Source organism: Talaromyces rugulosus, chromosome I, assembly GCF_013368755.1.
Source record: "Talaromyces rugulosus chromosome I, complete sequence".
In the NCBI taxonomy this organism is placed as follows: Eukaryota; Fungi; Ascomycota; class Eurotiomycetes; order Eurotiales; family Trichocomaceae; genus Talaromyces; species Talaromyces rugulosus.
In genome coordinates, this window is record NC_049561.1 from 2,379,343 (window position 1) to 2,403,696 (window position 24,354).

Sequence of the window (24,354 nt, forward strand, 5' to 3'; positions counted from 1 at the left end):
TGCCTCCCTTAGCTGAGAAGGAAACACAGCTGCTCCCTCCCTGCTCCTCAGCTCTTCTTCCCCCTCCTAAACAATGGTCATGTCCTCGTAGGCAGCTGGGGCCAATTCAAAGCTGGATATTTGCCTGGCAATAGTGCGGAGGGTCAACCTTCTCAGATATTTCCCCAGTAATGCCCAACATGCTTTGACGTCTAGGCGGTTGAGTACCTCGACATTGCCACTTTTCTGGGCGTGTATGATTAACGAGATGAACCGGAAGTAGAGGTATCGTTTGGCGGGTCTGTTATCTCGGCATGTCAGCTGCTAACCAAAAAAAATTCTTTGGCTGTTTTGGTTAGTCCTTATTATCCAATAGGTTCTTCCCTAAAAACTGTAGCTCCTTGTTGTCTAGATCCTATTTGTAATCAGTCATTCGTCCCTAGAACAAATGGAGACGTGGAACTTACACGCCATCTCATATGGCTAGCCAATTGTCAACCAGCACTACCAGTAGTGAGGTTCTCCTTGGACTTCAAGTTGTTTATTAAAAAGCATTGCTATCTGCTGAGCCCTGGCCAAGATAGCATGGCATAATAGCGATAATACCCTTATTGAGCTTCATTTTGTAATTTTTGAAGATATTGATTTCTGCCCTATTGTTAGAATAGAGCGTTTCATACTCAGTAAGACCAGGCTTACCCAATTGTCAATTGTAGAATAAATCGTCGGATACCTCCTCTGCGCCAAACAGATATGCGAGCCCTCGTCGGGAAAGTGACTTGGGCACGAGGTAAGCAGCTTTAACGTGTTTCGCTACTAGCCAGCCTCCTGTTAAATGCCACCAAGTTTGTTTGCTGGTGGCGCCCGCGATACAATAGATAATGGTGTCGACATATGCACGCTCGTAGAAGTCTGCACCGGGTTCGGTTTGTGTAGCCTTTTTGCGCTCCATGTCCTCGTCTTTTCCGCCATGTTCATCGGAAATGTCTATGATGGCCGCTCCAGAACGATAACATTGTTCTAGAGCCCCATTTTCATAGTAGAATGTCGCCATAAAATATGTAGAATATGACTAAAATACCATAATCCCCACTAAGGGGCCTCTTTTTGGTAGGGTGGTAATTTTCAGGTCGATATAAAATCAATTCTTCATCCTCGAATATCATCCTCGAATATCACCCAGCCAGGAGTTTCTGGGCTGTTGACATTGCTGGTGTTAACAAGAATGTCGATCGCTTCTGCTCTCCATTCGTTCCATAGCCCTACATACTTTCTTTGAGGCTTCGTTCTTTATCGACTGGCCAAATCCAAAGCAAAGGCACTTGACGATCAATGCGGCAACGGTTCAGGGAAGACTGTCAAAGCAGCGACAGATGATGTCCATGTGATATTGCCAGACATACCAGGGTAAGGGATGATGCTGGATAATTTGAGATGGTAGGTAAGGACGTAGTGGCGGGGTGAGGAAAATTTTTTTTCTTTGTTTCTTTGTTTGCTGATATTATATATTATATTCCATTGTCATCATGGAACACAATCATATTATATAACATTGAAGTGGGTCGTTCTCCGCATATTACGAGTATCCACCCTGGGGAACATTCAGACTAATCATGACTTCTAATTTTCTAAAGAGGTAAGAAAGTTCTAATAACATTGACCATTGTGCAGATGAAGAAAAGAGAAAGGGACAAAACCCCAGAAGATGCTTCGTTGTGTAACCCTTCTTTATCGTTTCAAACTTGCATAACTTTTTCTCGGTCTGTTGTTGTACACCATCTGAACTTTCGACATTCACAACCCGAGGTTCATCCTACCGGTGCTGTTTCCATGACAGATTGCTCAACAGTCGATAAGGTGAAAACTGCCGAGGCCCCTTGAATACCATGACACATCCCAACGTGAGTCCCGCAACCACAGTAGTAAAGAGCGCTGTACCAAGCGTGGCACCGAGAAAAACCCGCTGCTTTTCGGCTGCTCTGATTACCTCGGAGTATGGCATATTAGTAAAACTAACGCGCGAGTACTGGGTTTGCCAGCCCAACTGCGGCATATATTGATCCAGGCTCTCCTCGACGAACTTGCGTAGTTTATACATTCTCGAGTTGACCCCTGAGCGCATCTCGATGAAATTGCCTTTGGATAAATCGTTGATTGCATGGGTATCGGCTACTCGCTTCGCTGTGTACTTCTCAAAAGCGGCGGCTCGGACACGGTGCCTAAGAGCAGTAGTATCGTTTGTTTCATCGTACACGCCCTGCTCATCGAGGGTCTCGAACAGCACCCTCACATCTTCCATGCCAGCATTTAAACCCTGGCCGTAGAATGGCAACACAGCATGCGCTGCATCTCCAATTATCACCACACTTGAGTTATAGTGATGGGGCCGGCATTTAATGCTGATCAATGGTAGATGCGGGTTCTTGGTGAACGAGTCGTAAAGATCGTCAGGGGAAATCAGTTCTGGAGATACACCGGGAAAGTGCTCCTGAAATGATTTGCATAGGTCCTGGGCCGTGTTTCCAAGACTAGCAAAGTATTTTGCTGGTGCAAACAGAGTGCAAGTGAACGACTTGTCAGGAGAGGGCAATGCAATGAACATAAACTCCCTGCCCGGCCAGATGTGCAGGTAATTCGGAGAGATGCGGAATTCGCCACTCTCTGTGGATGGGATACGAAACTCGCACCAGAGTGTGTCAATGTACTCTTGCTGGTAATCCACCCTGCTATATTTCATCATGTGATATCTTGATGCTGAATGCGCTCCATCCGCTCCAATAAAATAGTCGAACTGCACCTCGACTTCGGGTGGGCGGTCAAAGTCCACAGACGTGTCTTGTCCATCGTGCTTTGGTGTATTTCCAGGCAGTTTCCGTTCGAACCAGGCTTTGCGTGCGTCGAAGTCTGCGCCAGTGAGCTTGTGGTTGAAGAACAGCTTGACATTGGGCGTTTTGTCGAGCTCATCGAGAAGCGCGTCGTTTAATGTCGCTCGTTCGACTGAATTTATAGCCTGTTGACGGTTAAAATCCAGGTCTCTCTTCTCAGGGCTTCCCACTCACCCTTCCGTGGACATCGTAGGCTTGAGATGCCTCCCATAGATCCCCAAACGAATCCCTCCCGTGAATCATCCGGCCATGCATAGGGATGGCGTTGTTCAGGATATGTTCTATGGCCACTGTGTGTCCCGACTGATGTAAAGCATTGATGCCTCGCTCTGAGATTGTCAAGTTGATTGACTTTGTGAAGTTGAGAGGGATAGTCGACGGGTCTCTAAGATCTAGAAGATATCAATCCGGTCAGTGACATGTTCCATACGTAGTACGCTCGGCATCAACGAGGCTTTTGAAATGTACATCACGCATGCCCACACGGGATGTATATAGCACTCAGAAAAGACGGTACGGTGTCAGGCGGTCTTCATACCCCCTCGCAGTTCATAAAGTTCGACCTCATCGCCTCGAGAAGCGGCATATAGGGCTGCTAATGACCCGACAGGGCCAGCGCCGACTATGACCACCTTCTGCTTTGGAAGAGCTGCCATTGCCCGCGACAAACACGCAGCAGGTTTTTTTTTTTTTCCCAGCTGTTTGGAGGGCTCAAAATCGTGACTCAGGAGTTTACTCGGAGATGCTCCGCATTCGGCGGGTCGAAAGATTTCTCGCGGCGATTGATAAGCGCCGTATCGGGCAAGAGGCTGTTTGCTAGCTTCCGCGACTCCACACCCCCGCCGCCGCCGTCGATTTTTCCCTTTTTTTGCCTCGCATTAAAGAATCAGGAACAAGGACAAACGGAGAACCCGGGGAAACGGAGAAAGCGACTACACGCTTCTCGTCGATTGCATTACAATCTATTTTTCGGCTCCTTGATCGCACTCTGCTTCTGCCCACCATGGCTGCGGCCGTTGCCCCTCGCAAGTGCACTGGCGTCGAATGCCCCAACGACGCGGGGACCTTGCAGTGTCCGACCTGCTTGAAGGCGGGCACGGACAGCTTCTTTTGTTCGCAGGATTGCTTTAAGCGCAGCTGGGTATGGCTGTTTATTCCTTAGTGTCGGACTGATCTAATGCGCGTTGCTGCAGGGTTCCCACAAAGCCATCCACAAACCCAAGAGTAATACTATCCTGAGCAACATTTTCACTCCGAAAGTAGTTTCTGAACCAGATCCAGCTACCGGTCAATACAATCCGTTCCCAACGTATCCTTTCACCGGATCTCTGCGCCCAGTTTACCCCCTTTCGTCGCGTCGTCCAGTCCCTCAGTCCATTCCACATCCCGACTACGCCAACGATGGCATTCCGCGGTCTGAACAGAAGTTCGTCGGGCGCCATAACGTCGCCATTCTCAACAAGGAAGAACAGGAAGGCATGAGAAAGGTTTGTCGCTTGGCGAGGGAAGTGTTGGATCTAGCGGCGGCGGCAGTCAAGCCAGGTGTGACCACAGACTACATTGACGAGGTTGTCCACAAGGCTTGCATGGAACGTGAAGTGAGTGAGAAATACGAATTACCGTTGATTTGACCTTGGCTGACAGCAAACCAATTAGTCATACCCCTCACCTCTTAACTACGTCCATTTCCCTAAATCGGTGTGCACTTCCGTTAACGAAACGATCTGCCATGGTATTCCGGACCAGCGACCTTTGAAAGATGGCGATATCGTGAACATTGACGTTACTTTGTACCATGGTGGCTTCCATGGAGACTTGAATGAGACGTACTATGTGGGTGATGCGGCCAAAGCCAACCCAGAGGCAGTCAGAGTTGTCGAAACGGCCCGAGAATGCCTCGACAAGTCCATTGAGCTAGTCAAGCCAGGCATGCTGTTCCGGGATCCAGGAAATGTCATTGAAAAGCACGCCAAAAGCCGCAATTGCAGTGTTGTCAAAAGCTACTGCGGCCATGGAATCAACCAGTTATTCCACTGTGCGCCGAACATCCCGCACTACGCCAAAAACAAGACCGTCGGTGCGGCAAAGCCAGGAATGTGCTTTACAATTGAACCTATGATCAATATCGGTACGCACAGAGACAAGACCTGGCCGGACGACTGGACGAGTGTAACGGCGGATGGTTCCCTGTCCGCGCAGTTCGAGCATACTCTTCTCGTGACCGAGGACGGCGTAGAGGTTCTTACAGCCCGACTACCAGAGTCACCCGGTGGCGCGATTCCTATACCGGAGCCGTCTCAGCCGGCAGAGGCGGCGGCATGACCAGGATATATATATACACTATCATGCATGTTTGGAATTCCATCACGCTTTGCGCTTTTGAAGCATCCGTAGCGCCCAATACCCATGAGTTCAATACAAGTAATATGAGCCATTTACACAGATTCTATGATCTAATTAATTGTCGATTGATGGTATCCTTATACTTGGCCTCGGCAAGAATGCCGACTAGTCACCATATACGACCATTTCAGTGGCCCTCTGATCAATTTTTTCACCGCCTGACCTATACTAGAATTTATTTATCTCAACACAGACTGAGGATCAGTGCTTCATGTCGAACTTTGGGATCTTGGGAATGATTGATAAGCATGTACTTTGCAAGAGAAATTCAGTTATAGGTTTGGTTGATTCCTTTTATACCACCGTTGCCTCGTATTTTTATTGCCTCTCAGCACCGAGTCGCCTCCTAGTCACTCCATACAATTCAAAAGAGTGGCCCATTGGCGCCTTCACACAAACCATCTCTAATTACCCTTACTTATTTTCATATTTAGGGACTTCGACAATAATCATAATTTTAAGAATATTAATTACAAATATTAAGAGAGTTAATATATATTTTTTATTTCTTGTATAGATCCGTGAAAGCTACAGATTAGGTCTAGCGGCGGCAGAATTTCCCCCCATAGGCTTCGAGATAACCTCGGGGCTCCCTCCAGCTTGAGGTATTTCCACACCCTCGCACCAGCTATAAATTGGCACTAGATTGTGGAGAGTAAATATATACAATTGCAATGCTACACCAGAAGCCTTCAAAATCGTGCGATGAGTGCAAGGCTCGGAAGGTGCGGTGTGAAAGTATGTCCAATTCTAATACCGGAAACGGCAGCCATGTTAACCTCCCCTAGGAGCATCCAACAGTGAGGGCTCATCCTGCACTAACTGTATGGTAAGCTATATTAAATCCATTTAAAAAAAGTACCGAATAACCGATTCCGGTCCCAGAAACGAGGTACAAAATGCTACTTTGGCCCGCGCAAACGACGGGCTAGGCAGTCATCGCCTGTCTCACTTCCTAATGGTAACCCCAAGTTTAAAATGTAGGTCCTCCTTTTCACTACTTACTTTACCTATGTATTTAGATCAGTCGATGTCTAATCGATTCATAACGCCATCGGAGAACGTGAGAGAGACGCCTAATCGTCAGCCGAGTAGACCTACAAATACAGGAGACATCAGATCCATCACACTGCCAGTTGAACATCAACAACTGGATACATACGGCTCAGAGTTATACGTTGACCTCTTACTTGAAGATGAGAGAACCACTGAGAGACGCCGAAACGAGAGTTTGATTTTGAAGGTCTGATGCGCTATTTCCTAGCGATATGTTCCTAGCTTACTGTGCCTTTGATGACCAGGCTCATGACCAGTATAGTAAGCTGCTTGTTGCTGTTACTTTGGAAAAAGGTTAAATCCTAATAAATTTCTTAGTTGGAAGCTCCGGGATTGCGTTCTTCTCTGACCAGAGGCTTGTATCCATTTCCGACCGTCTAGGCCATAGGAAGCTTCGGGATCTGCTGGAAGATGTTGCAACATCCGTGAACTCGCGTATTAATTACAACACACATTTGCCGGCCACTCGTATCAAGTTCATCAAACCATCTACTACGCTACAGATCTCCCAAGCATCTGCCGAGCTTTATATCGCTGGTCAGCCTTATCGTCTCCGTACTCTCATATGGAAGTCCTGATGTTGTTCATAGCATATTTCGAAAATGTTCACCCAGTTTATCCCTTTATTGATCGACGTTGGCTCGAGGAGAGAGCTTATTCTGGAGATATAGCTCTGCTACCCCCAGATATGCTTCCTTTCTCAGCCCTCTATCATGCTGTTCTTGCGTTGGGGGCCCAATACCACGGGGGCGGTTCCTTCGAACCGGGCACTGGGATTTCATGGAAGCTATATCAAATTGCTTTAGGCTTGTTCCCGGAGATTTTAGATTCAAAGGAATCCTTAGTGAATGTCCAGGTGTGTTGTCTCATAACAGTATTCTCACTATTCTCATTTCATGGCTAAACTAAGGAAGGCTGTAACTGCAATGGTAACACCTTGCATCCTTGGCTTCATATTACACGAACTAACATACTTAAGGCCATCTTTGCTCACAATTCGTCTTGTATACAAATTGCACATATGTTAACTGCTGAAGCGGCTCGGATGGCACAGTCTATTAACCTCCATAGGGCCATTTCCGATAATGAAAATGTTTCTTTATGCCAGCGGACTTTTTGGGTAATTTATTTCTTGGAAAAGACACTTTCTTTTACCTGTGGCAAATCATCAGTAAGTTTGCTCTCTCCATTCGTCAAAGAAGGCATTTTAACTTTTAGACTTAGACCATACTGGATTGCGATATCGGCACGCCTATCCCAGACACTTCCAAAGCTGTCTCTGGAGGCTTCGACTGGCTCCGCACTATATGTCGTTTTAGTAGGCTAATTTCAAAGGCATACACTACGCTTTTTTCGATAAGCGCGACATTATTACCAACTGCTTCAGTCCGAGATACTCTAATCTTGTTTAATCGTAAACTTGAGTCCTGGAGACTGTCAGTACCTGAAGAATTCCGTCCCGGTACCTCGCTTCGGTGTTTCAACAAACCAGACAACCCGTCAAACATGATCTTACTCAGGTTAAATTACCATTATTATTGCGCTGTCATTGCCTTGGCTCGCCTAAGCTCAGACCTTCCGCCAGCAGAGGCGTCATATCTTCTGACAGAGAGAAGGGAAATGCTTTTGAAAGCCTGTAGCACTATCATCGAGCTTACCAACCAAATTGACGTAGCCCCATGTACCCCAATCTGGTTAGTCTACACACTGTCTTTACATAATGCAAGTTTCTTTCTAACAAGGATGGAAAAGGATGTTACTTTCCGCACCCTTATCAGCCATGTTCACCCTTTTCGACTTTGTTATACACAACCCAGAAGATGAAAAAACCGCAGGCAACCTTTCTCTGCTAGGAATTGCAGCAGGGTACTTTTGTCGTCTAGAGTATGCTTCGGGTGGAGCCCTCAAGACTTCGGTTCTGTCTGACATTTCCCACATTGCGCGAGACTATATTCATGACACCAAACACGGCACTACAACAACGATTACCAACCCTCTATATGCACCAAACACTCCTAGACCAGAAGGAGCAACTATACCTGAATCACAGACACCCTTGTCACTACCTGTGCGTTATGAAAACATTTACCAATCTTATGCCATACTCTCAGATGAAACCCTAACTCAAAAACCATTTTATAGGAAGACCCAACTCCTTCGTTTGAATTGCCTCAAGGCCATACCACCACAGGATATTTGTACAATACAGGTGACGATTTCCAATTTCTCATGGGAAATAGGTTTCCGGAGGGCGTTGATTTGGATGAGCTCTTTTGCCGCCTCTCTCCTGCGGCGCATTCGTACCCTTTTGAGTAAATTATGATTTCGATCCATTGGGGAGATTTCTTTGACTGTGGAGAGAAAATAAAAACGGCCGTCGATCTTCTTGTTAGTATTGGTCTTACTTTGATATTCACTTAATTTGCATTTACTCAAGACGGAGACATAGGGGAAGCGTTCAAGGGGAAGTGTGGTAAAATGTTGCATTATATCCTTTTTGCAGATGCCCCGTCTTAACGGCCATTCTCAACATTAATGAAGCTATCAATGCTTTAACTCAGCGGTTTTTATTGAAATGTTCAAGATGGGGCCAAGGCGATACCTGCACCGAGTTATACTTGCCGCCCTCTCCCAGGTGATGTTACAGATGTGTGGAGTGAACGCAATGGCAGATTATGAATCCATAATTCTTCAACAACAGCTGGGCTTTGACTCCACACTATGTAGAGTCCTATCTGCATCATCTATGTTCGGCATGTTACTTGGTGCCGTGGTCTGCGCCTTCACAGTTGATCGATTCGGTCGTCGAAAGTAAATGCTCCTTAGCTCATTAGCAATGGCGATATGCTTCGCCTGTCTTGCAGGTTTGACGTCTAATACTGATAATCCCGTTCTGCTCAAGACACCTATCGCTTTTCTGTACCTTTATTTCTTCTTCTACCCAATTGGATTATCGAGGGTCCCATGGCTGTATGAAACTGAAATCGCACTGATTCACTTGCGAGCAGCAACCTGCGGACTGTCTGCTGCTGTATCATGGTTATTCAATTTTCTTGTGGTCGAAATAATATCCATCGCATTTAATGAGATCGGTTGGAAATACCTTGTCGTATATTGCTGCCTTAATGCCGCCTTTATGCCTACCATATAGTTCTTTTTCCCTGAGACCGCTAAACTGTCATTAGAGGAAATTGACGAGGTATTTGAACTATCGAGATCGATCTTCGACCCTGTCAAGATCGCAAAATCCCAGAAGAATAACTTGAGATATCCGAGGACAGTGGTGGAGGTTGGTCATATTAAGGCGGTTAGTGAACTGGGGGAATAAGACGTGATATTTCTTTCTGAATATTATGTTTTATAACCAAGAGTCCTTTGTGGACTAATAGTGGAGGACAGTAGGTATTCTGTCTTAAATTTTATGATCAATAGCTCGCACAAATCACAATTCAATGTTCACATAATACGGCAAAATTCAATTGATACCAATGCTTCTCAACATGACAGTATGGAAGTGTTATCAATTGATATTACGTATGTCGCTTCCTTGCAAGAGGATCCCGTTTCCTTGAACATAGAGCACTACTCGCCATTCTCTATTACCTCTAATCTCAATCTTCCATCACCCCTCACTAAACTCGGTGTGAATATCGTGTTACAGTACTTTGACATACTCGCATTTCCCTAGCACTTTTATTGAAAACATGATCTACAACTACAATTGAATTAGACATCTTACGACAATTAATTCCATTAAGCGTCTTCCTATCTTTCTTTCTGGCTCCTTTTCTTAGTGGATTTATGAGAGAATATCGGTTAAAGTTAAATTCATTCTTCAATAATATTCTTTAGATCGATACATGAGTAATGTCAAAATGTCAACATCTAAGATCTTTTACTTCAAGAAAGCCCCATTTGATAATGCTTTCTCCATCTCATACTCTGGTTGAAAGGCACAGTAAAGAGTCTCCTATCCAAACTATTAGTTTAGTAGTACTCCAAAATTTCTAGGGCTCTTACAGGATCGGCCATAGCCTTGGCAGTATAAATTGCAGCTTCATCACTTACTGGCACTTTCTTGTGTCCGGAGCCAGCGGCAGCAGCATCCACTAAAAGCTGCACTTGACAAGATCTTTCCATGACGGAAAATAAATAAGCTGCCTCATCGACTGTTTGGCCAACTGTTAATAACCCATGGTTTAAAAGTATGAGACCTCTCCCTTTTGGTCCAAGCGACTGGACAAGCCTTTCGCTTTCTGCCTGGTTCAATGTTATACCCCCAAACTTCGAATAAACCCCATGGCCTTCCCCATAGAAGTCAACAACATCTAAGTTAATCATTTCTAGTCTCTTCCCAAAGGTAGAATAGGCCTTTCCATAGGGCGAGTGAGTGTGGCATGCAGCATTGACATGGGGGTATTTTTTATGTAGATGGGAATGGATTTGAAATCCAGCCGCACCAGCGGGCAAGTGAATTACACCCCCAACTGGGACCCCATCTTCGTTCAATAGTATGAGATCAGACATTTTGATAAGACCAAAGTGCATTCCGTAGCTTTGAAATACACTAGCCTCTCATCTTCATTATCGTTACACTCATGACTCACGGGTTCGTCCAGAAACAGTTGGAGTATTCTAACGCTCCAGTCACTCAATCTTAATTGTAGTAGCTAATTTGAAATTCGGAAATTTACGCACCAGGATCTCTGAGGCTAATATGCCCAGTAAGCCCTTCAACATACCCCTTTCTAGCGAAAACACGGAAGGCTCCCGCCAAATGCTCAAGCATCCATTGTCTTTTCACTTTAAGTGAGGTAAAGGATGGGGTTGCAGAAAGGGTGACACCCTGCGAAAGCCTTTTTATAGCAGATTTTTCGGTATCATCATTAGTAGCACTGTTGACATGGTCATTCTGGGCTGGCGGCGGTTGAAATGTTGTGGTAGATGTTGCCATCTTTTCTCCGCTCTCGATCATATGTAGACATTGAAAATAATTTTAAAGGTTATGAAATATGTGGAATTTGTTATTCGTAAAATTCCGAAAAAGAAACTATCAACCTTTTAAACTCCATTACACCACCTAATCCCGGTCATCTTTCTCCAACACCACCGCCAATGCTATCCCTATACTGCTCCAACATACCCCAAAAATCATCAAGAAATTGGAGTATAATGAAGAACTAGGGCTTCAATTCGTAAATTGCGTTTTTCATTGCCGTTCACTATCACAAAGTGGGCGTCTTGCGTAACTATGTGGCAAATATCTTGAAGAAACTCTCGAGGTTTATGATACCACTCAGCTTGTTTCTAAATACCCTGGGTAGTGCGAGCTGTTGTGTATTGTTAAACTATTTTCCTACAGGATACATTTAGCTCCTATATTTCGTACATGTTAATGAGCACGGAGAAAGGTAAAGTCATGGGTAAAACGTACAACAGGGAGTCAGCTACCTTCATTGTGAGCTAGAGGTTTTTATTTTAGTGATATAGTTATAAGAAGAGGTTCAATGCAAAAGCTATATGGTGTAAATTAATGCCGTTCAAGGGACACGTATTTAAACTGCCTGTAAAGCTAGAGCCTCAAGTCTCCTGAAATACAAAATTTCCCTCGCCATCTTGGACTTCTACTTCAATCCTAGCTTCCTCAAGGACTTGACCGTTAACCTCAATTTCGCATTTCATCACGTGGCCCGGCTTAACCTCCCCTACCCCTTTTGGAGTTCCTGTCAAAACGATATCTCCAGGTTCCAAAGTCATGACACGAGAAATATCTGCTAACTGCCTAGGAATTTGGAAGAGCATCAAGTTTGTTGAGTCCGATTGACGCAGTTCCTGGTCTACCCATAGTCTCAAAGAAACGTCATGGGGGTCAGGAATACGATATTTCGGAATGGGCTCCGAAATAGGAAGGAATGTGTCAAATCCTTTTGCGATGGACCAGGGGAGACCCTTCCTTTTAGCCTCATCCTGGATGTTTCGGCTTGTCATATCTATGCCTGCTATGTAACAATCGATTGAATCCAAAGCAGCTTGATGATCCTCCAGATCAAGATCATGAACTTCTTTACCGATAACAAGCCCGAGCTCGAGTTCATAGTGAAGAACGGTGCCTTTTGGACGTAGAACTGGGCCACACCCTGGTGGTAGAATTGATGACGGTGGCTTGAGGAAAAAGAATGGCTGCTTAGGTCTGGAATTGCTCAGTTCCGTAATGTGGTCTGCAAAGTTCGGCCAATGCAGACGACTTTACGGCACTTCGTTTTGATGGAGGCAGCCATGGTTTCCGCGTATTTTCCACGCTTATAAATCGTACAGAATTAGCCCCCTCTAGATTCCCAGTGAAGGATCATAGTCCAGGCCTTGCTTTGGAAAGAGGGTTACAATATCACGGTAGGCAAACTGTGAATCGCCCAGCACCAAGCCGAACCGAGGAAAGGGAATTCTTGTGAAAGGAAGGAAAAATACTGACTGTTACCGTCAAAATATTCACACAATTCTTTTTTGTCCTCTTGCCCTCTGCGCGGTGTTTTGTTTTAGTGATGTTACTTACGAGTACCTGGAAATAATAATATACCGGCCAGGAAACTAGACAATTCCAGGGTTTCTTCCTATGACTAATGTGAAACAGTAGGGACAGCTCCAACTGAAAGTAAGTACTCCGATATTCACCCTAATATTCGGGGTAAAATACCTTATCGTGTAGTCAATCGTCAAGCTCGGAGTAGCAGCGCCATTATTGTACGCACTGTCCAAAAAAACCGGTCTAGCAATCCTATCATTATTAGTTGCGAATGCTCACATCCTGCCTCACTTGGCTTGACTGATATGCTCCTGCGAATCAGAAGGGATGACCATCGTATTTGGGCAGGCTATCCTTTTCCAGAAGACAATATACGAAGAATCAGATATGAAGAAAACCAATTTAAAAATATTTACACTATGTTTCTGCAATTATCTTATTTACCGTTTACAATTGATAGCCTACTTGTTATACCTATTATATATAATGCTTAATGTTTTTGCTTGGTACTGTATCTTATATCTAACTAATTTGTCTTGAATCTCATAGGCTTATGGTAATCGGAAAATAAGTCTGCTCTAGAGTACATTCTATGCCTCAGTCGAGAATTTGCCCTTGATGGGCTCTTTCTCTGCGCTCTGAATCTGCTTCAAAAACGTGTCTGCTGCTTCCTTGTCGGAGGCAAAGAGATGATCCGCAACCATCCGCCGTGGAGTTTCTCCTAACCACTGAAACAGCGAGAAGTCCTGAAACTTATCCGAACGAAAAATTTCGAGTACTTCCAATGGCTCCTCCTCGCTAAGGTTCTCAATAAAATGGCCCATATTCTGCGGCACGATACCGACATCGCCAGCCACATAGTCAAACGTGCGTGCAGTGCCTTCAGCAGCAAAGATTGTCACGCGAGCTCGTCCTTTTTTAAAGTAGGACCACTCGTCAGCGTTAGGATGCCAATGCATCTCACGAATCGCTCCAGGGTTAATTCTTAAATGTGCCGCTGCCACAGTCTTTGAAACCGGGAAATTTGTAGAATCAGTGATACGTACTTCGCCTCCTGCCGTTCTCAGTGGTTCTTGTTCCAGCATTTTGTGCGTGAATTGATATTTTGACTTCTTAAACCCTGGTGGTCTCTCTTTTTTGATGTCACTCGGTAGAGAGCCTTGAAAAATATATTTTTCTGACTTGGGAATCCTGTCGAAGATTTCAGGCGCCAGCCCAAAGTTCTCTGATAATACAGACTTTGGTGTTCGTGCTATATTTTGAATGCTCAGTTCGGTTTTATTTTTGTAAGGATTGGTGGCATGATCTCACCCAGCCAGTCTGTTAATATGAATGTCGATTCTTCAGAGAAACCACCATCGTCAAATATCAACAAAAATTCTGTGCCGTTCGGGCTGAGCCCTTGTAGTGAATGCGGGTGCCCAGCAGGGAAATACCATAGATCGCCTTCCTCTAGATCATCCATAAAGCTTCCCCCCTCAGTGTCTAGAGCAGTGACACGCAATTTACCACTAAGAATATACGCCCATTCAGCTTCAGTATGCCAGTGAAGCTCTCGAATGACACCCTTTTCGAGACGCATATTTACTCCTGCCAACTGCTTACTGGTAGGCAGTTCCCTGATAGTGGTCTGCCTTGTCCATCCACCCTCCTATTAACCATATCAGTTGAAGTCCACGATTGGTTCTGTAAAATACAATAAGGACACTCACCTCGATGCGTATATGCGAATCTGCAAAACTCCATCGCATATTCGCCATATTGCCATGGTCTGTGCTCGGAGGCCGCACGAGGTCCGGGTTTTGTCTTTCCCGGTCCCTGTTCCTAGGACCTTGAAAAGTAGCACCGTTACCATTTCGGAAAGGTAAAGGTTCCAAGTCTTGACCAACCGAATCAAGTCTATGGTCATACGGATCACGATGCCCAGGAGTGAAAGGCTTGTCCCGGAAGAGAATGGCCGGAGATTGTGCTTGGGTACCAAGCAAACGTTGACTTTGACGATCTGGACTTGGGAATGCGCTGCAGTCGTTCACAATTAACAGGGACCAGGCAAGAAGAACCAAGATCACTGAATTGGAAATTGACCGTAGTCGAAGAACAGGAAGACCCATTTCGTGATTGATAGCACCTCGCATGTTTTAAATATGATTAAAATTAACAGCCTCCGTCCTAGTCTTCAAATATGGGCATGAGAAAAGGGAAGCTTGAACTTGAACCCTTCATGCTTGGTCACTTCAAAGGGTGGCGTGAGCCATATAAGCACTCCTGGCTGCGCTGGAAAGCCGAGAAAAGCCGCAAACGGAATTTCGTTGAAAATCCCCCAAATCGGAGATGATTCATCATAAAGTGGGGACAACTCGCAGTATGCGCTTAGCACATATCTATTATTATTTCCAAAAAAAAAAAAAATTATAACTACCTTCCCCTGGATAAAAGAGTGGCTTCCATACTCTTCTGGCCAGCAAAGCTATTAGCATCCAACACACAGCATTCCAGGCCACGAAATGACGAACAACCTAAATCGCGAAGAGGAACCCCTGTTAGGAAGGGTGGCTTCAACTTCGACCTCGGAGCTACTTCGAAAACACTTTTCGAACATCATAGATACACAGGGAGGAGATCTGCTGCTGCTGTTTTGCTATCTCATCACAGGGATATTGGATTCTTCGGCTGTTTTTATGTGGGGATCGTTTGTTAGCATGCAAACAGGAAACACGATCTACCTGGGACTGGGAATAACTGGAGCTGGCCAAATAGGCCGATGGCAAAAGTCGGCTGTTTCAATTGCAAGCTTCTGTCTGGGAAGTCAGGCATTCGCTGCTTGGCATCGGTTCTTTCCAGAGCGAAGAAGATGGGTTATGTGTGTCTCCTTCGCGCTCCAGACGACCTGCATCATTGTCGCGGCTATAATTGTGATTCTCAATCCAGATGGGAATTCCCAGCCATTCTGGTTGGAATACGGGCCATTAGCTATAATTGCCTTCCAGAGTGGCGGCCAGGCGGTGATCAGCAGAGTACTATCGTTCAACACCTTGACTAGTGTGGTCCTGACGAGCATCTACTGTGATTTTTTTGCATCTCCAACCCTTCTATCAGTTCATGCTCTTAGTCGAAAAGAGCAGCTACAGAGGGCAGGAGCAATATTATCCCTCGTTACAGGCGCTGTATGCGGAGGCTTTTTGGTTCGTACATCAGCTGGATTCGTCAGTGCGCTATGGGTAGCTGCATTCCTCAAAGGGGTAGCTATGATCGCATTAGTCTTCTGGAAGGCAGAAAAACCAACAACTGACGAGGCCGAACGTGGATGAATGCTATATTGGTGTTTAGAACCTCGGAACCACTTGTCGTTATTCAACTCGTTATTCAACCTTTCAAAATGCCATGTATAGGTTTCATGAAATTGTCTCTGGTTGATTTACAATTACATAAGAGGATCCTTCGTATAGGGCCGTGACCCTTTTCCGAGACCCGTTGCACCTTGCAACAAGCCAACTTGTTATTGTTACCTTCAGATGTCGGAGTTTTGGTTTTTCGACAACGCCCCGACATGTAATACCATGTAATACATTTTCAGTATAAAATTGAACTTGATAGCACTGAGGTATTGAGCATTTGATGGACAGTTTCTCTTTTCTTTTGTTTTTTTTCAACACAAACTCGCCTTATTCCAACCAGCTTACTCCCATAGAAATACATATATTACCAGTTGGGATAGGGTCAACCAAAGACGTTCATGTATATGGATTCAATGAATATAATTGTATATATATATAAAGAAAAAGAAGCCTATGGCTTCATATAGCTTGTATTCACAATTATCTACTAATAGTTATCTCTTCATTCTAAGCGCGCTTGTAAGCAACGAATTGTAAAGGACAACGCAGATCAAAGTGGCGATAATATGCAACCATCCTTAGTTACCCCAAAATTTGGGGTAGGTGGCTCCTGTGTCTCCTAGGTAGCGTGATACTACTATCAACTAGATATTAGTGACTATAAAAACTGATAGATATCGAAGGAAAAGAACATTTTAGAAGCTATCTGGATTACCTTAGGGCTAAATCCAGCGGGATTTACATTTCGGTATTTCGGCATTTCGGGCGGTTGGAGAATTACTCGATCCAATCGGCGACGACTTATTTTTATGGTTCGTGCTGCATGTGATGCAAATGAGACAGCTAGATCTCGAATGAAATTGTCACGCGGACTCTACATCGGAGTTACAAGACTATTGGTTTCAACAATCATACCCTTGTCCATTTAAATACCGAATTCCGAGATCTTTTACAGCAGTATGGTTTATTGTACTCTTATACATATATATCTACTGAGCTATAACCCAGAGGCATCATCCATCGAGAACTTTCATCCCGTACTTGTATCTACCATATATTATTCTGTGACCAATTTACAATCAAAATGAGCGCCGAAGGCATTTTTCCGGATGTGGTTGGACTCTCGCATCGATGCGGATCCTACCAGGGGATCGTAACCGACCGTTTCACATATCGTTATGAGCCAGGAGCTGAGGTTACGTTTTCTATTGGGGATCTCGTACTTGGAAAGACAGTTGGCAGGCCCTTACTCTCCATACTTGATCTTGTCCCAGTTGGAACCTCCACATTTGATCCCAAGGTGATAAACCGCGCGAGATTGCTATTTAGCCTTTCCTCAACCCAGGGATTTGAAGCTCCAATCATCATTGACAAACATGTAGGTGGGTTCCTGGGGCTCTCAATTTCAAGAGAGACCTTTTGCTTACTTAATTCTATGGTTCTAGGTTCAGGATGTCGTTAGTAAATATGCTTTCAAGATCAACCTAGATTCTCCCACTGTTTCCGATCTAGATGACATTCTTTCTTCTATCCATAATGAACTCAAAATTCCCCCCAAGACAGTGTCACATACACGGAATCACCTACGACGGGCTGCAGCCGGCTTCAAGGTGATGCGAGACCTGCACATCCCGACGCGAGATGGAGGCTCTATTCTCGGTGATGTTTATCTACCCCTTCAACATGGAAGGAGATATCCTGTTTTGATCAGTTGTACAATTTATGGAAGGCGAATCTTCTACTCTGGTCCTGACCTGGATGACACGGATGACATCGCTGCCTTTGAGAGAGCCGAGGATGATTGGCATTCAACCTCTGAAAGTGTCCCAATTAGAATACCAAGAGGTTCGTGGGGAATTTCATGGGAGACGCAGAGAGGATTTGAGAATATTGCAACATTTAACACATTCACTTACGTGCCCCATGGCTATGCCATGGTGAAGATCGATCCTAGGGGCGTGTCCCAGACTGCAGGTAAAAGAGGCGTCCCTGGAGAGTTGACGAATGATTTCTGTGATGCTGTTGAGTGGGCTGCAGAACAAAGTTGGAGTAATGGAAACATTGCCCTTGTTGGAAGCTCATACGGAGCAAATGTCCAATGGAATGTAGCGAGCTTGAGACCCAGAGGGTTAAAATGTTTTGTACCTTATGCATGTAAGTCGCATCTTCTCTCGCCAGCACTCAACGATCGCTAACCAGGTCCAAAGCTGATATTGATACATATCGCGACGCGGCTTATATTGGAGGTATTCCAGGATCACACTATATATCTGACTGGTATCGCCGAGTTAAACTGTGTTCCCCAAAGTGGACCGATCATATGGACCTGTTCAGCATGATGAAGGCGCATCCCTTCTATGATGCACTTTGGGGCGCGATGAATTCAAAATTGGGTCCGATAGACCTGCCTTGTTTTCTGGCTGCTTCTCAGATATTTATGATCCATGGTCGAGGTGCATATGAGGCCTGGAAAACTCGTCGTCCTGAAAACACTCACCTACAGCTCGTTGACTGCGATTATTATTCATGGCCGAGTCGCGAAGCCTCCGGGAAGGTATTGCAGTTCCTTGACCATTACCTTAAAGGAAATGAAAACCCGATCCCCGAAACGGTCGGCATTCAAATTCGACTGGGAAACGGAGAGTGGTATTGGCGAAAAGAAAAGAGTTGGCCTGTACCTGGTACTTGTTACACCAAATGGCACCTTCGAGCCGATGGCAGCCTATCCACAGACGAAGCGAACAACACAGAAAAGTGCTTTTCCTATGCCGCCCGTGTCCCACCAAATGGCAAGTCGGGAGAAAGCTTTCACTCCCCTCCATTCGAGAATGACATTGAACTTGCGGGTCATTTTAAAGCAATCCTCAACATCTCCTCGGATAAGGCAGATGCAGACATAGTGGTCATGTTATGGGCTGTAAATGAAGAAGGAAAGGTCGTACCATATAGCTCCAAGGGAGAACCTGAGCCTCTCGCCAAGGGATTTCTTCGCGCAAGCCATCGGCAGACTGATCCTTTAAAAAGCACCCCTGAGAGACCATGGCATACACATACTCAGGAGGATAATGCACCACTCAAGATAGGCGAAGTGGTTCAGGTTGAAGTTGAAATCTTTCCGGCTGCAGCAAGGATTCGAAAGGCATGGAGACTTCGTGTGGATATCTGTCCCTCAGAAAATCAGCCTGATATTCCTGGATACACCCCTCTTGAGATGAGAGAGTGGTACAGTGAGGTAAACGATGGCGGGCTTAATGCAATCCACGTCGGGGGTAGTCGTCCGAACTACATAGTTTGCCCCGTCGTGCCTCTCCGCGAAGGCTACCGTAATTTAGTTCAGTAAGAGCAGTAAGATACATGTATTTGGATCAAACATTAGGATTGCGGATTAGCTAAATAGTTATAGTCTAGCTGTTGATAGGAGCAAAACATATATATCTTTCCTGATGGAATTTATGTTATTAGAGTAACTACATGTACACTTGGTCCACAAATAAGGCCACTCTTGTTGGAGACTTCCATTCGCGTTGTTTTCTATAGAATTGTTATCTTACATTGGCCCTATAAAGCCGAGAATTCCCAATGTTGATCTTGCCTCTCCTTTCCTCTTTGTCGGCCATCTTCAAAGAAGTATATATACACTGTTTGACTTTTCTAGTTCTCAGCCCTTGAACGAAACGTAACGTAGAGAGGTATGATGGTTTAATTACAGTGTTAATGTTGTACAGAAGCTAATAGATTGAAACATATTTATAAATAGGTCTCTTTGATTGTTTTCATTACATTAATCAGGTTATAAGTGCGACACTATATGTGTTTTACTTCCCTATTTACCTTTTTCTGTCACAACTTGAGTCAATTTCAATCAATATCATCATCAGAATAAAAAATTAAACTTGGCAGGCATCAAGGCTCTGGTCATGATTACTACGAAAGTTAACAGGACTATCCTGATGGAGAAAGCACCACAGAAACCTACCCCGAGTCTCGAATGAGAGCCACGTCATTCGATTCTTGACAACACTGGGATGTGAACATGGTTAATTTTAACAATAAAATTCGTTTTTTCTCCCTAGTCAAATATATCCAACCCCGGATCATAGATGGCCAGAATGAGAGAATGGCAGCCCAGAGTCCGCTAGACTTTATTCAAGTCAGCTGAGAATGAAAGAATGAACAAAAAACCAGGAAGCTAAACCAAATAAACTCACTGCAATCATAAATGATGCTGTTTGAATCCCATTCTGGCTGGTCCTGATGCTGGAAGCGAACTGTTCGCAGTCATCGATGTCTCCGTGGGACGATACCAGGCACGAGAACCACCGTTGAGTCGCGTCGACCGGGTAATCAGTCGAAATTCCAATGCGCAGGAATACCGACGTTACGTAGGCTGCATATGCTGCAATCAAAACAACCATAGCTATAGGCCTCCACTGCATCACAAGGAGTTTCTGGATTCGTAAGGATACTTGTCGTGTTGTAAAAGTTTGACGTATCTCGGTCGAGGAGGGTCGCTCTCCGGAATACATATGTAGTCTCTCGTGGGCTATAGACTTGATAACAATGTAAATACAATATAGGATTGAACACAGTTGCAACACGGTAGATGCAAGTGAAACCCCCAATATTGGACCCCAGGCTGTAGCTATACTTTTCTGGGGATTAAGCACGCAGGCCTTGCCGACTTGATAGGACCCTCCAGTCACACGTAAGGTAAGGGCCACAAGGAACACCGAGAAACCATATGAACATGCAAGTGCGAAGAACATAAATTTTGTTCCCGGTTTTAAATCCGAGCAGATATAAACATGGAGCCAGATCGATCGGAAAAGGTCTGGTCATATGTTATCTTTAAAGAAAAGTTGCACACCGCCACTTCTGGGTCAGTAATCACTTACTGTTCAACAATAAGACCCAAATACCGAGGAATAGGGTAGCTGACGTAATTAGACAACTAGTGTCTGAGTTGATATCGTTGGGCGTGATGCTATCGTAACACTGTGGCGGTTCAGAGTCGAACGAAATGACGAAACACAGCTGAGAAAAAGATAGTTAGAAGTACGGAATCAGGGCTGGTGGCCCGTATGCAGTGGGGATTAATTGGAAGTATTGGCCGTACCGACATCAGAGCAAAACCAACCAAGGGGTGGGTCGTAAAATAATGGCGTGCAGTCAACTCCACAGGTAGAGCGACGAATGTGAGAAGCATTAAAGAGGTAATGGTGAGGGAAATAATACCCACCCAGCCGATTGCATTGTAGTCGTCAACTAGACCTAAAGAAAATCAGAAGTCCGTGTTTTTCTTTCATCATTGACTCCATACGTGTTACTCGTTCATATCGCCAGGCGCTCAGAGGGCACGGTAAGCAGCATGAGACATTATCATACTGGGCAAATTTGCACACCAAAGACCAGGCAAAACCACCGAATATCAGCCAAAGGTCCATTCGTTACAGGTCCAGCTACCTGAGGATAATACCCACATCCGCCTTGGTCAGGAAATCGGGACTCATCCAAAAGTGATGCCGGACAATGCTGATTCATCTTGTCGAGTTCCTTCGAAAGGACTTTTCAGAGCGGAGATAACTACCAGTAGGGGTAGCGTCAGGCTTGATCTACTGTAGTTCAGTGATCGATCATTCCTCTCTCGCAGTATGCGGGGATGCTTGCTTAATATTCGAGAGCCCATGGGGGAAATCAATATGCGGGGGGAAGCTTAATTTCTGTCTTCTAAACTGTGGGGGTAAACCTTGATTTTTTTTTTCTTTTACTGGGGTGGCATAAAAGACATTACGATATGCTCTAAATGTTGACATTGGTGAAGTCGAAGTTGGTTAGCAGGATCGTCAAGCTCCCAGCTGCCGAGCTGCCGAGCCCCCGAAATTCCGAAATTCCGGATTCCTAAACTCTAACCCTACATGTATTAAGCAACAATTACGATGTAATTACAAGTCTTCTATGACTCATATTTGGGGTAGAGTAACTAACCTGTGCTGCGCAGATGGTTGTATCAATGCGCAACTTACATACCTACGGAAGTCGGAAGATATACTACAACCAAGATGTCAGCCTAAGCAATGAACTAGGAGACCTGTCGACATATAAATGAACTAGCAAACCCTTACAATTAGGGTTGACCCTTTTTGTCGTAGCGGTATTTGCAGTTCGACAAGACCCTTACTAATAAGGGTTGGGCCTTTTTGGATTGGTTGTCAAAATTTCAACACAACATTGAACATGAAGAGCTCGTGAACAGGATCTACCTTTTCCGGATTCTTGACTATAATAATTAAGGCTGTATCATACTTGAATATCACTTTTAAAAAACCAGTACTAGTCGACTATCTAGTGTGTATCTTCCTCGACATCATAAGCCAACGGCTTCTGGCCTAATCCTAACTTACCTAGGCCGAAAAGGTTGTAAATTCCCAAGACGCCGGAAGTTGCAATTTCTTTGAACCACAGCTGCCATGGAGGGGTTCTCTTTCTTATTCCTCCATTACGCTCCGCGAGCTGGTGCATTTCATCCACACGATGTCGTCGCTTTTGCTCATATACTCTGAAGGCCTCATTTAGTGAACCTAGGTTGGAGTCCAGGAGATTCGACAACATGAATATGTCTTCCAGTGCCATGGATACCCCTTGGCTTGCATGTGGCTGCATTGCATGAGCTGCATCCCCGATAATCAGGCACCGCCCTTTCGACCATTGTCCGCCTGTCGGCAGGCGATAAACGGGATAGAAGCGGAGTGTATTTGTCTGTCTGATACTTTCCTTAATAGTCAAGCCCCATTCTCCTTCAGAGTCTTTGATGAGATCGAGCACTATTGATTTAATGGTCTCCACCTGCTGTTTCCCACGCTCCTCCCACCCGTCGCGCGTATCACCGCCAGGAGGAATGGCAAGCTCGCGCGAGAAGAACCAGTAGACCATATCTCGGCTCGCCCGGCAAGGAGATATGGCTAGAAGTCCATCCGTCGTTAGCATCACGTTGAGACCATCAATTGACGCCGCGGCGCTGGGCAGCTCAGAGGTAGGAACCAGAGAGTATATGTTCGAAATGCCTGAGTATTGAGGCTCTGTGTTGGGGTCGACGTAGAGTTTGCGCACCATCGAGTGGATACCATCACAGCCTAGAAGAAGATCTGCTTTGTCGCTGGAGCCATCAGAGAAAGTAACAGTGACACCCTTATTGTCTTCCTCAATCCCGGTCAAGTGCTTGCTGAAGTGGATAGGAATGCCTGCTTTGCGAGCCTCTTCATATAGAACCTCCATCAAATCAACGCGACGAATTCTTAAATAACCAAAGCCAGTCTTTTCCCGGCTCCAGGAAGTCATGTCCATGTTGCCGATAACTTGGCCCTTGATCGCATGGACTGATAATGTGGAAGTTTCCGCGCCTCGCTCCCGAAGTGCATCCCACAGCCCGAGCCTAAATAATAGTCTCAAGCCGTTTGACGGAATACCGACTGCACCTCCAAGAGTCGTGGGTTCAGAGCGGACTTCGTATATGATAGGAGAGATGTGGTTGAATCGCTGTAGGCGAAGCGCTGCCAGGATACCGGCGGGTCCAGCCCCGATGATCACGACCTGTATAATACTCTGGATCAGATAAATCCCACCGGGAAGTGTATATTGCGGAGTATTTACCTTTTGCACTTGGCTCATCGTAAAATGACAGGGGTTTGATGTTACGCCTGGATTTCTGAAGGGTAGAAGAAAGGTGAACTTATTTGGTAACTATATTTTTTGGACTGCGTGGAGGAGATATTTATTCTCCATGGCGGGCCACCATTCAACCATGATACAGGGAAATACCGAAATCTTCGTGGAATCAAGTGGCATTTTTCGCAACAGCTGGCTGCACCTTGAATCAGTTGAAACCCCGAAATTCCGGAACAACCCCGAATTAGATGTCAGGACTCAGGACCCACTCCTGATGTGACACGATTTTGTGTTTGAAACTAAAAACTTTCACCCCTACTTACTAATAAATTACGAAGGGTATTAGAATCTTATGGAATGCACATATTTTAATGAGAAAAGTGAGAATGAGACTAGGTCTAGCTAGGAAATAGATGCTGATTTGGTTTTATATTCAATTTTTTTTAACTCCATTTTCAATGAATTGGCGTTCCTAAGGTGGCTTGTGTACAGCCTTAGCGAAGTCGGTAGGCGC

General features: G+C 45.1%; 10 protein-coding genes across 10 annotated transcripts; 4 read left to right on the forward strand and 6 right to left on the reverse strand.

Moving 5' to 3' along the window:
• Positions 1-66: 66 nt before the first annotated feature.
• On the reverse strand, positions 67-1,033 carry TRUGW13939_00809 (uncharacterized protein; the record flags this gene model as incomplete). Its single annotated transcript, XM_035484015.1, has 2 exons — positions 67-300; positions 713-1,033. 2 exons carry the CDS (start codon positions 1,031-1,033, stop codon positions 67-69), a joined length of 555 nt encoding a protein of 184 aa, XP_035339908.1.
• A 759-nt stretch (positions 1,034-1,792) lies between these two features.
• Positions 1,793-3,520, reverse strand: TRUGW13939_00810 (uncharacterized protein; the record flags this gene model as incomplete). Its single annotated transcript, XM_035484016.1, has 3 exons — positions 1,793-2,989; positions 3,039-3,256; positions 3,403-3,520. 3 exons carry the CDS (start codon positions 3,518-3,520, stop codon positions 1,793-1,795), a joined length of 1,533 nt encoding a protein of 510 aa, XP_035339909.1.
• Positions 3,521-3,867: 347 nt separating this feature from the next.
• Positions 3,868-5,186, forward strand: TRUGW13939_00811 (uncharacterized protein; the record flags this gene model as incomplete). The annotated part of the gene is made up of 3 exons (XM_035484017.1): positions 3,868-4,005; positions 4,058-4,462; positions 4,521-5,186. The coding sequence occupies 3 exons, from the start codon at positions 3,868-3,870 to the stop codon at positions 5,184-5,186; spliced, it is 1,209 nt and encodes a 402-aa protein (XP_035339910.1).
• A 1,111-nt stretch (positions 5,187-6,297) lies between these two features.
• Positions 6,298-8,639, forward strand: TRUGW13939_00812 (uncharacterized protein; the record flags this gene model as incomplete). Its single annotated transcript, XM_035484018.1, has 9 exons — positions 6,298-6,510; positions 6,569-6,584; positions 6,642-6,860; positions 6,914-7,179; positions 7,238-7,252; positions 7,303-7,494; positions 7,548-8,017; positions 8,076-8,391; positions 8,466-8,639. 9 exons carry the CDS (start codon positions 6,298-6,300, stop codon positions 8,637-8,639), a joined length of 1,881 nt encoding a protein of 626 aa, XP_035339911.1.
• A 1,579-nt stretch (positions 8,640-10,218) lies between these two features.
• On the reverse strand, positions 10,219-11,277 carry TRUGW13939_00813 (uncharacterized protein; the record flags this gene model as incomplete). Its single annotated transcript, XM_035484019.1, has 3 exons — positions 10,219-10,293; positions 10,344-10,492; positions 11,022-11,277. 3 exons carry the CDS (start codon positions 11,275-11,277, stop codon positions 10,219-10,221), a joined length of 480 nt encoding a protein of 159 aa, XP_035339912.1.
• A 626-nt stretch (positions 11,278-11,903) lies between these two features.
• TRUGW13939_00814 (uncharacterized protein) lies at positions 11,904-13,178 on the reverse strand (the record flags this gene model as incomplete). The annotated part of the gene is made up of 3 exons (XM_035484020.1): positions 11,904-12,513; positions 13,015-13,068; positions 13,135-13,178. The coding sequence occupies 3 exons, from the start codon at positions 13,176-13,178 to the stop codon at positions 11,904-11,906; spliced, it is 708 nt and encodes a 235-aa protein (XP_035339913.1).
• A 255-nt stretch (positions 13,179-13,433) lies between these two features.
• Positions 13,434-14,978, reverse strand: TRUGW13939_00815 (uncharacterized protein; the record flags this gene model as incomplete). The annotated part of the gene is made up of 3 exons (XM_035484021.1): positions 13,434-14,095; positions 14,155-14,494; positions 14,556-14,978. The coding sequence occupies 3 exons, from the start codon at positions 14,976-14,978 to the stop codon at positions 13,434-13,436; spliced, it is 1,425 nt and encodes a 474-aa protein (XP_035339914.1).
• A 369-nt stretch (positions 14,979-15,347) lies between these two features.
• TRUGW13939_00816 (uncharacterized protein) lies at positions 15,348-16,151 on the forward strand (the record flags this gene model as incomplete). The annotated part of the gene is made up of 1 exon (XM_035484022.1): positions 15,348-16,151. The coding sequence occupies one exon, from the start codon at positions 15,348-15,350 to the stop codon at positions 16,149-16,151; it is 804 nt and encodes a 267-aa protein (XP_035339915.1).
• Positions 16,152-17,262: 1,111 nt separating this feature from the next.
• On the forward strand, positions 17,263-19,518 carry TRUGW13939_00817 (uncharacterized protein; the record flags this gene model as incomplete). Its single annotated transcript, XM_035484023.1, has 3 exons — positions 17,263-17,556; positions 17,624-18,332; positions 18,386-19,518. The coding sequence occupies 3 exons, from the start codon at positions 17,263-17,265 to the stop codon at positions 19,516-19,518; spliced, it is 2,136 nt and encodes a 711-aa protein (XP_035339916.1).
• Positions 19,519-22,520: 3,002 nt separating this feature from the next.
• TRUGW13939_00818 (uncharacterized protein) lies at positions 22,521-23,843 on the reverse strand (the record flags this gene model as incomplete). Its single annotated transcript, XM_035484024.1, has 1 exon — positions 22,521-23,843. The coding sequence occupies one exon, from the start codon at positions 23,841-23,843 to the stop codon at positions 22,521-22,523; it is 1,323 nt and encodes a 440-aa protein (XP_035339917.1).
• Positions 23,844-24,354: the final 511 nt, after the last annotated feature.